General features: G+C 36.8%; 1 protein-coding gene and 1 long non-coding RNA gene across 2 annotated transcripts; one reads left to right on the top strand and one right to left on the bottom strand.

Annotated features, from left to right (window-relative positions):
* The first annotated feature begins 2,549 nt into the window (after nucleotides 1–2,549).
* Nucleotides 2,550–7,497, top strand: LOC122140407. The gene is made up of 12 exons (XM_042743912.1): nucleotides 2,550–3,103; nucleotides 3,658–3,754; nucleotides 3,865–4,060; nucleotides 4,197–4,338; nucleotides 4,479–4,607; nucleotides 4,694–4,874; nucleotides 5,091–5,167; nucleotides 5,422–5,608; nucleotides 5,777–6,016; nucleotides 6,336–6,507; nucleotides 6,676–6,824; nucleotides 7,056–7,497. The coding sequence occupies exons 1-12, from the start codon at nucleotides 2,837–2,839 to the stop codon at nucleotides 7,229–7,231; spliced, it is 2,013 nt and encodes a 670-aa protein (XP_042599846.1). The 5' UTR covers nucleotides 2,550–2,836; the 3' UTR covers nucleotides 7,232–7,497.
* On the bottom strand, nucleotides 7,409–8,566 carry LOC109075264. The gene is made up of 3 exons (XR_006157074.1): nucleotides 8,353–8,566; nucleotides 7,712–7,872; nucleotides 7,409–7,627 (listed from the first exon to the last, which is right to left on the bottom strand). It is a non-coding gene; the product is annotated as an uncharacterized LOC109075264 (long non-coding RNA).
* Nucleotides 8,567–10,217: the final 1,651 nt, after the last annotated feature.

Genomic DNA, 10,217 nt, shown 5'->3' with positions numbered 1-10,217 from the left:
TTATTACCTATAAATGTTAAATTGTGTTAAAATATGAATGTGCAGTGATTTTCTAAAATAAATGGATAATTTATTAGAGTTTACTGACAGAAATATTTATGTACAATACTCACCCTTGGTTGAAAGAAACTAATTTTCTAATAAGAGGATAGGGGAAGCAGAATATTCTTTTCCCATGAAAACAGAAACTCATGCACTGAATCACTTGCTGGGGTGTAGGAATATACACAAGTAAACTAGGCAGTAGACTGCAATTTCATGCATCATAATAATTCATCATTCAATCAGCAGTTCAGCCGCTTGCATTGTCTTCCTGGAATATACACCACCAAATTAATATGATCAGTTAGCAATGAATTGGAAAGTTCTTTATGAATTGTGTGATAATGAAAATGGTATAGGAAATAAGAGTCTTCCAGGAGAACACTGCTGAAACCATTATCTCCTGCTGAGTTGTTTTAATAAAAATGGAGGATGGTGCGATGGTTAATCTGTCTAATAGCAACTGCCCTTTCAAAGAAATACATCTCTCTCTTCATATCTTTGGTGTAAAATGGAAATCATGTTCATCTTAAGCCATAAAGAGAGAGAGAGAGAGAAAAACAGCAGGTATCATTATTTGCTGTAAAGTGGTTTCCGATGGGTTTTATCTTACAAATAACACTGACTTGTAGAGGGTTGACAAGAGCCACTCATGACAAAATGTGAAGGTCCCAGAGGCTCGAGACATAAGAGTGGAAAGGAATTAGGAATGTGCCATTGTAAAATACTACAGCTATATAATCACTAATGCTCTCCTTTTCATCTCTTTACCAAAATTGAATCTCACCACAATGACTCTAGTCCCTTCACTGATATTGGTGTGAATGTTCTTTTGAGACACCTTAAATTACATAAAACATCTGTTGAATGCATCATAAATTATTTCTGCCAGGAACCTAATAAAAGTTTTCTTGGGACCCTGAGTTTACATTGACCAAAATAATAATCATGCGGTATGCTATATTTGTTTTACAAGCTAATGGATTTGTGCTTTAAATTTTATGGTAAATAAAATGCATATTTTTAACCAAGACTTATTATATGTACAATTATCTGTTTTCATACTGATGTCTTTCAGGCCCTATTTTTCTAGGATTATATATTCAAAAATGAACTGCATCCTGCATGTAGCACAAAATGATTACTAATCTTACATTTACACTTTGGATGAACTGGCTTATTTTGATAGGTATCTCATGGGTTTCACTCGAGCTGTGTGCTGATGCTGTTAGCAGTAGATGGCCATCAAAGGAGGATTTTCATAGCCTCCTTATCATGGGCGTCGCTAGGCCATATAGCCCCCCTAAAATGACTACTCAGACCCCCTAAAATTTTGCGATTAGCTCCATAAATACACAAAAATCGCCTCAGTCCCCTTTAAATGTCATGAAAACAGTGGCAGATTTCGATCGTCTCCTCCCCATCTTTCAGCTCGTTCTTTTTCAATCTGCAGACCACAGCAGCACAGAGCGAGAAACATGGTGTGTTTATCGATAGATTGTTATAATATCTGCATCTGTGCAGTTTTATGTCATAAATCCAGTTTACAAAATATCATGGGGGAGCAAAAATCGGTTCCCCATCTACTGTAGCCTACGTTTTCAATGCATTCACCCCTCATCACAATGAAGCACACATGAACGCATACTGTTGCCAAACGATCATGTTGCCATTTTTATTTGAAAATGTAATTTTCAATATAATACATATTTCAGTGCATGTGGCAAAGAGGTTTGCATAGGTGGAAAGAGGGTCCTTGGATTGTCCTTGTCCGACAGCTATCAGAATTACCAGCCTGAGTCCGACTGGAGCCCATGTCCTTTCTCTCTCTCTCTCTCTCTCTTCCCCATTACACAGCTGCTGTTGCAGCCATTAAAATAGTTCAGTTTTGGTTTTTAATGGCAAAGTGGCTATATTTATTTTAGTTTCTTTATTAAGTTAATTAAGAAATATATTTGGAAAATTTTTTGTTTGTTAAATTCAAGTTGTTGTTGTTTTTTTATTTTTTTTAAATAATGACCAATTGGCTAGCGGCAGACAGTGATTTGATCATATGTTTGATCAGTTTAGCCTTCTCAAATCAACATGACTTGCCTAAAATAAAATCTATACATATATATGGTTTAGTCATGAAACTAGATAGGGTAGGCTGATGGTTGTTAACGTAACTGATGATATTCAGAGAGTTAAAATGACTTGGCACAAGCTGATTGGTTCATGCTGCATATGCAGCCAACAAGCTTACTGCCTTGCATTTATATGGCTGGCTAGCATTCCAATTCAACAGCTGCAGCAGCATCACAGAACGCCATATGTATTGGCAGTAACAAGTTCCTGTACTTGCTTGCAGCAGCAGCAATAATCTACAACTACAGCAATAACCAACAGCAGCAGCAATTCAACAGCTGCAGCAGCAGCATAGCAGATCTATTCCGCTAAGACCAAATACATTAATATTGGCATACCATCACCATGCTAAAAATCTTCCAAGAATTGTCATGATTAAAGTCCACATGAAATCAAAATTGACTATATTTACTTTGTTCGCCTAAATTGATCGTTTTGTGCTGAACAATTCATCCATGCGAGTCAATCCACACAAAAAATTTTTTTGGCTTCATAATCTTTAATCAAAATCTGAAAATGCCACTCCCCTCTGCATTGGAAGACCTTCACTGATGACGTAGGCTTGAGGAATTGGGTGTGTGCTTAATCCGTAACCACGCCCCTCCAACTGACAGTAGACAGGCTGCCTGTGTGTGTTTGCGAGCATTGACAGCGCGTGAAAGGAGAGATGGCGAGGAGGTGCATTTTTGGTTGTAGAACTCACGGAACACTTTTCCCTTTCCCCAAAATTCCCTCGTTACGGTCCAGGTGGCTCGATTTTTTACATTTCGAGGAAGGAGGGATAACAGAGTGGTCACGGATGTGCTCGAAGCACTTCACGCGGGAATGCTTCATAAATTGGACAGAATACGAAATGGGGTTTGTGAGATATCTGTCATTAACAGATAACGCTGTCCCGTCAGTGTACACCGTTGGTACCTCACAAAGTTTGACGGTGAGTTGAACTAGCTACAACCAAGCTCTTGAGACGTTGAAAATCATACAGGGCTGCCACAACATGACTTTGTCAGATTAAGCTTAATAAACTAAATACATGTTAATTGCGCGTGAATTGGCGTGTGCGCGCCAAAAACCAACATCACCACTTAAATCAAGCAGATTCGACATAACGGTCATCTCTAACACTTTTCAAAGGGTAACTTATGTTGAAAGATACAGAACAACTTATTGAAATGAACCATGTCTCATGCTATTGGTCAGTTATTTTAAAAATCGACATATATACAAGTTGTCAATTTTGATACCAACTGACAGGTTTCTCTGTATAGTTTACAACATTATTTCAGATAATATTTTTTCCTTGCAAAAAAAAAAAAAAAAAAATTGTATATAATCCAATTGAATCAATATTGAATCAAGATCATAATCTCAAGCTTATGAATTGAATCGTAATTCTCACTCCAATTTGAACTCAAAAGTTGGCAGTCCTGCATAATCTATTTTGCCCTTGTACCCATATCATAACATAATGCATTTCCTGTTATACAGCCTGTATCAAGTGATGTGGCCTGTCAATGTCATGCACCATCTTTGAAAAATGTGTCAGTTCAAACGGAAACCCACAAGCAGAAAAGACGGAGTAAAGGTAAAGTTATAGGCTACTAGCTTTGTTTATCTTCATTGTATTAACTGGTAATAGTCTTCTTGTGCTGTTTCATGTGTTTGATTGTCATATGTGTGTGTTGAAATTTTCAGCTGTTCAGGTGAAGCCTTTAGGCCACTCTGTTGGTGTGAGTGTTGGTACAGGTATTGGAGCGCCGTGTCTCACTTCAACACCAATTAAAAGGCCACGCATGGAAGACACTGTGTTCGAGGAGAGCTCAACATACACGTCAAACCAGTGTTCAGATGTCACCTATGAGCCTGATGTCACTCAAGAGAGCATTGAAAAGTAAGTCTAAATGTGGTTATCACTAAAACTTCAGACATGGTAAAAAATGTCATGGTATATAGGTTAGGTTTGAGATGATCAATCAAGATGCCTTGTTAGAAAGTATGATTTGATTTGCTGAGTTATGATTGTCCAGGGTTTGCCAACCACTATACAAAGCCAGGAAATACATGGTGTATGAAGAGAATTTGCTACAGCTGTTTCGGAAGTGTCAAGCATGCTGCCATACCTGCACAGTTGAGAAATTTGTAAATGGGACATTTGTATCCATCACACAGGTGATCATAAATGTAGCACTGACAAATTGTTAATATAATTTTATAATTATAACAAAATTATAACAAATATAATTTTATTTATTGTATTATTGGCATTTTGTATATTGTTCATATACATTTTATGCTTCAAAATCGCATAGATCTGTTCACACTGCCTCCAAAAAACAAAGTGGAACAGCCAGCCACACATCCAGAGTACACCGGCTGGGAATTTGCATTTGTCGGCAGCAGTAGCCTTCAGTGGGGCTTCATACATACAGATCCACAAGGTTTGTCATTTGTGTAAACAAAATAAATTGTATAAATTGGTCATTGTTAAACATTTTTTATACTTATGTAATGTGATATCTTCCAGGTACTGACAGCACTCTGTCTGGAATGTATATGTCCCAGGACGTTTTTTAATCATCAGAAGACCTTTCTCCAGCCAACAATTTTATCGCACTGGAGGACTGAACAAAACACAATGCTGGAGATGGCAAGGCATTATGGAAAGGCCGTTGTCTTGGGTGGTGACATGAGAGCTGATTCCCCAGGTTTGTTAATTTTGAGAGAAAAATAACAACATTCAGTTTCCTCTTGTCATTCCAACCACAGTATAAGCATTACGAAATGTCTGAAGCATTGAAGAATTTTGCATTTTGGAATACACTGTAGATAAATTGGATTAAAATGTTGTTCAATGTGACAATTTTGGTCAATAAACCAGTAATGTCCTAAACTATTTTCTGTTCTACTCTGATTCCCCCTTGGACACTGTGCCAAGTATGGAAGCTACACAATGATGAACCTGGAAGACAACAAGGTGGTGGACATCCAGTTAATCCAGGTAAAATGCAATTTACTATGGCACTGCAATTATCTGTAATGGCATTGTTGTGTATGGCTTTCTCGCAATGAGTGTGTATAAAAACACAACACTTTGATAATTATCAAAACTTAAAATTATTGTGCATGTAAACATACTCATTGTCTTGGTTTATGGTATCTATTAACTGTCAGGATAAAAGTCTAAATGTAATTTTTTTTACATCTCAAAACATGTCTTTTGTCTGCTAAATTGATATTTTTTTAATCTCTCAGAGTAATGAAGTGGGTGCAAGTCCACGAATGGAACGCGAAGGTTTTTTGAGAAGCCTCCAGTTCCTGGAATCAGCAGGGTTAAGGGTTGGTGCTATCGTCACAGATCGGCATCCTTCGATACAAAAGTATCTGAGGGAGCAGCGACCTGATATCAAGCATTACTTCGATACTTGGCATGTCTCAAAGGGTAACTGTTTGGCAGCATTTAAGATTAATCAGATGTATACACAACAGCAACATAGTATCAAAACTTGTGACTCCAATGACACAAGCACAAATGAACTTGAACTATGATTTAAGAACTGATAAAAGTTTAATATTTTAATTCATTTTATTTTCTGTAATTGCTACTTAGGTCTTGCCAAGAAGATCGATGCACTAGGGAAAGAGCGTAGTTGTGGAGAGGTTCTGGCCTGGAGGAGAAGTATCATCAACCACCTTTACTGGTGTGCATCCTCTTCCAAGACAGGAGAAGAAGCCGTGGAAAAATGGAAGTCTGTCACCAACCACGTCCAAAATGTGCACCACCATGACAGCGACTTGTTCCCAGTCTGCGCCCACCCACCTCTTGAGATGCGAGCTTGGCTGACACCAAGTAAGGATTTTGTTGATTCCTAATGCTACATGATTAGCCTAGTTTGGTAATAAACATGAAGATAACTATAAACTAAAAACTATAATACTGAAATCTAAAACTAGAAAACTAGAATACTGATTCTGCTAAGAGTGAAACAATTAATTTTTTTTATAAGCCATGATTGTAATATTAAAGGTTAAAATTGACAACAGTCTGTTGAATTCAAGTGCCATAGTGATATACAGATGCAATGGGATTTAATAATCTATATTGATATTTCCAGCCATAAAAATTACATTACAGTTATATGTTGATAAGGACTCACTGTCTTTATTAGGCACTAAAGCTTGTGAACGGTTTTGCGACCTGATGATAAACCAGCGCCTCCTGAAAGATGTGGCAAAACTGAGCCCTCACCATCAGACCTCCTCAGTTGAAGGTTTCCATAGCCTGATATTGAAATTTGCTCCGAAAAATGTGGCTTTCTCATTTGTGGGAATGTTGAACAGGTGTGACAGTTTAAATGTCTTTTAAGTTCATAAATAATGCTGTATGTGCATCTGTCACATTGTCCTATATTTGTAAATACATAATTTATCCACATAATTAATCACTTTTTAAACAACCCCCCCCCCCAACCAATTTTATCCTTTTCATTTCTTAATTTAACTATGTAGGTTGCACCTTGCTGCTCTTCACTATAATGAAAATTCCAATCGCGAGTATGCATGCAGCCAGAGTGGTGAACCGTCCATCAGAGTGAAATGGCCAAAATACAAAAAGGGGGAACATTCCCTTCACTACAGAAAAACAGCACCAACCTACAGTAAGTATAAAAGGATAATGTTACCATACAATAAATATGGAAAATATGTTGATCTTCTGCAAAATTAGATCAATTAACTAATTGTTATAATAGAACAATTAACACGTACATTACATTATACATGTTGTTTATGGTAAATGCTGTTTGATTGACCACAATGTTGTTTGATCCCAATTGTAGAAAAATGTCTACTTAAAAAATGCCAGGTTCCTTGTATTTTTTGCATTATAGAGTATGTGGAGAGTCTGCTAAGACTGTTTTTTGAGGAGGTGGTCATCAATCCTTGCCCATACCAAGAGCAGATTAATCAACTGGAGGTTCCAGACCACTTATGTGCTGCCTTTGACAAGCCTGACCTACAGGAATCTGAAGTCAGACCCTGGTCCCGTTTTACACAGATGGAGTAGGAGCAGGTTTAGATCGAGTGTGTATGTGTGTGTGTGTGTGTGTGTGAGTGAGAGAGTGTGTGTGAGTGTGTCTGTGGTAGAGAGAGTGTGTGTGTGTGTGAGAGAGAGAGTGTGTGTGTGTAATTTTTTGTGTTAAAATTAATCTTTAAGATGTAATAAATGAAACATCAAATGTAATTAAAGTCCTTTGTCATTATTTATTACATACAGTTGTACATGCATATCACTTGCTATTGTGGATGTAGTGAAGGTAGCTTGAAGCCGGTGTATCTCTCTGATGTGAATGTGGATCTTATTTTAACAACAACACATGATGGGAGGACAACACGTATTTTTCTTCCCAAGTAGCCCCAACACCATCTGACAAAGGTCCTGTAGGCAGTGTGACGGTATCGCCTAAAGACAAAAAAAGGAAACTAGATAATAATGCATTGTTTGCAGAACAGAAACTGACTGTTGCAGATATGATTATTCTCTTACTCTTCGATAGTAAACACATCTTGGTCATAGTCGCCATAATACTGGACCAAGGATGCGTATTCAACTTGAAGAACCCATGGGTTCAAGCAGACCGCTTCAAAACCTGGGTGTTGAGTCATGCATCCAGGTTGCAGTTCTGCTTCTGCACATTTATCAACAATCTATATAAAAAATAATGTAACAATTTTGTAGTTTTAGTATTTTACTATTAGTAATTTATTCTAGACTGTAGTATATTTTATGTAATGTATTAACACATAGGCACTGTATTACAAATGTTAAGGTTTTTTGAAGTCAGAGTTGGCTATCTTCAGTTCTACTCTGCTGCTGTGTCATTTATAGGCTGATTAATAACATGATACCCATTCTCTGCACTTCTTTTACAAACCTGCCTAACCTCCCTACAACATAGTCTTTCAGGACCAGTGGCCATGTGCTCGCAGTAGCCACAGGAGCACCTGAATGAAAAGCATAGTACAGTTTAAGTTGACAAATTAAAGTTGTGGTTTAATCGTGGTAAGCTTTATTATCTGTCAATTATAGATGTAGGCAACTATTCTAGACAAGGTACAACATTCAAAAACATTGGTTGCAGCAGTAATGGCAAATAAAAATAGTTTTATAATTACAATTAGTGTTACCATTGGGACACATCGAGATGCTCGCGAGTGTGAACTTGCTCCTGAGCCGCCACGTCCAGGTGACCGTTTGAACTCTCCGCATATAACGGCTCAAACATGTAAGGTCTGATTCCCGTGACGAAATGATCCTCCGTGTGTTCCTGTTCTTCATCTTCCTCCTCCTCCTGCTGCAAACTAAATTGCGGTGATTCCGGTGGCGAGTAATCCTCAACAACCGATTGCAAACTTGCGTTTAGATCTGCCTCCATTTTTTTAATTAAACACCTACTTATCTATATCCAATCAGGTGCTAGTTGGAAAATAAGCCACGCCCCCACTATTTTCCTCATTTATTATTCCGTTTCTCTCGGAAATACGTCACAACACTGGAAAAAATTCGACTTCAACTCAAAAATCAATATATCAAAGATGCATTTCTCTCTAAAGATGCGCCCAATGGGAAGATGGCGAGTCAGGATCATCAACTTCATCTTTGCGACATTGACTCAGAAAACACTTTTTATTATTAATAAATCATTCAAATATCTCCTTAACTTTTTTTTTTTTTTTATGTTTTGGGCCGCTGTGCCAAGATTGTGTTTGCATGCAGTACAAATAGTCTAAGGCGGCATTTGTGCCACTTTGAGAAACAAATTACTAAAATAAGATTTGATTAACGTCATAATATTTTAAGAATAAACTCAAAATTACGATAATAAAATCATGTTATATTGCATGAAGATAATGTGAAAATTACACCTATACTCTGCCCAAAAAAAATGTTGCATCCAACCTGTTATTCTTCACATTAACATGTAAAACAGCAATAAAACATAAGCTTATTGACGTTTTTTGAAACTCGATTTCATGAGACCTTTGTTTGTATTAAATTGTTCAGATTTTTTTAACATGCATTCAAATATTTATTTATGTTTATTTTGTGCTGCAAATATTAAAGAGGAAAATAGCATTGATTCACATGCCGCTTATACTGAGGTGAATATAGTTATCTCACTACAAATCAAAGAGCTTAAAACACACATTTATTGTTTGTATTTTATCATAAAATTGACAGAAGGCTGAGACTTTGTGTTGTAATAAAAGTAACAAAGCACAAAGCTTATTGAGATTATTGGATGGCTTGAGTGCTACAAATTATGAATGGACTTGAAAACGTTATCATTTCCAAGCATTTATATACATTTTTTTTTTTTTTGCATATGGGCTCCCCGCCACTGGGACTTCTTGTATTCAGTTTAATGTAAATTGTCATTTTATCCTAAAATTTGTCATTTTATCTGAGATATATATTTGCATTAATTTTGTACATTTTGAATAAAAATAAAATGTTAGTGTTAAAAAATTTATAGTAACACTTTTCCAATAGTGTCATTAGATCGATATTGATTTACAAACATTAGTATTAGTCTCTTTAAATTTTCTCACAGGCCTCCTCTGGTTATTAGCGGGTCTTTACTTATACCCAAAACTCTGCTTTCCTGTTAGTTTGTATATTTACCATCAGTTTTTTTACTTGCTCTGTTCGTGTTTGGTTACAGTGAAGAAAAGGAATGAAAAACTGAGTGACAGTTGACTGTTTAACCGTATATAAAAGCTTCTCTGCTGATATCACAAGATGCTTTTCCCATCGCAGTCACACAGTGCTTTACTCTGGAGCACGTCTCAGATATGATATTGCGAGGTAAAGCCATGATAACGCAAGAGCTGAAAGACACTTATGATAGCACTTGGTTAGTTGGTAGAGTCAGTCACATCACAGCTCAAGTAAATTGAGCGATGCTGCAGGTGTCAGATCTCAAGAGAACATGATTGACAGGCTCTTGTCAGGAAAAAACAGCACAATTGGAAACAAACAGAATTGCTAC

The sequence above is a fragment of the Cyprinus carpio genome, chromosome B18, assembly GCF_018340385.1.
Source record: "Cyprinus carpio isolate SPL01 chromosome B18, ASM1834038v1, whole genome shotgun sequence".
Taxonomy (NCBI): Eukaryota; Metazoa; Chordata; class Actinopteri; order Cypriniformes; family Cyprinidae; genus Cyprinus; species Cyprinus carpio.
The sequence above is the reverse complement of the archived record's forward strand: the minus strand, read 5'-3'. Positions and strand labels throughout refer to the sequence as shown.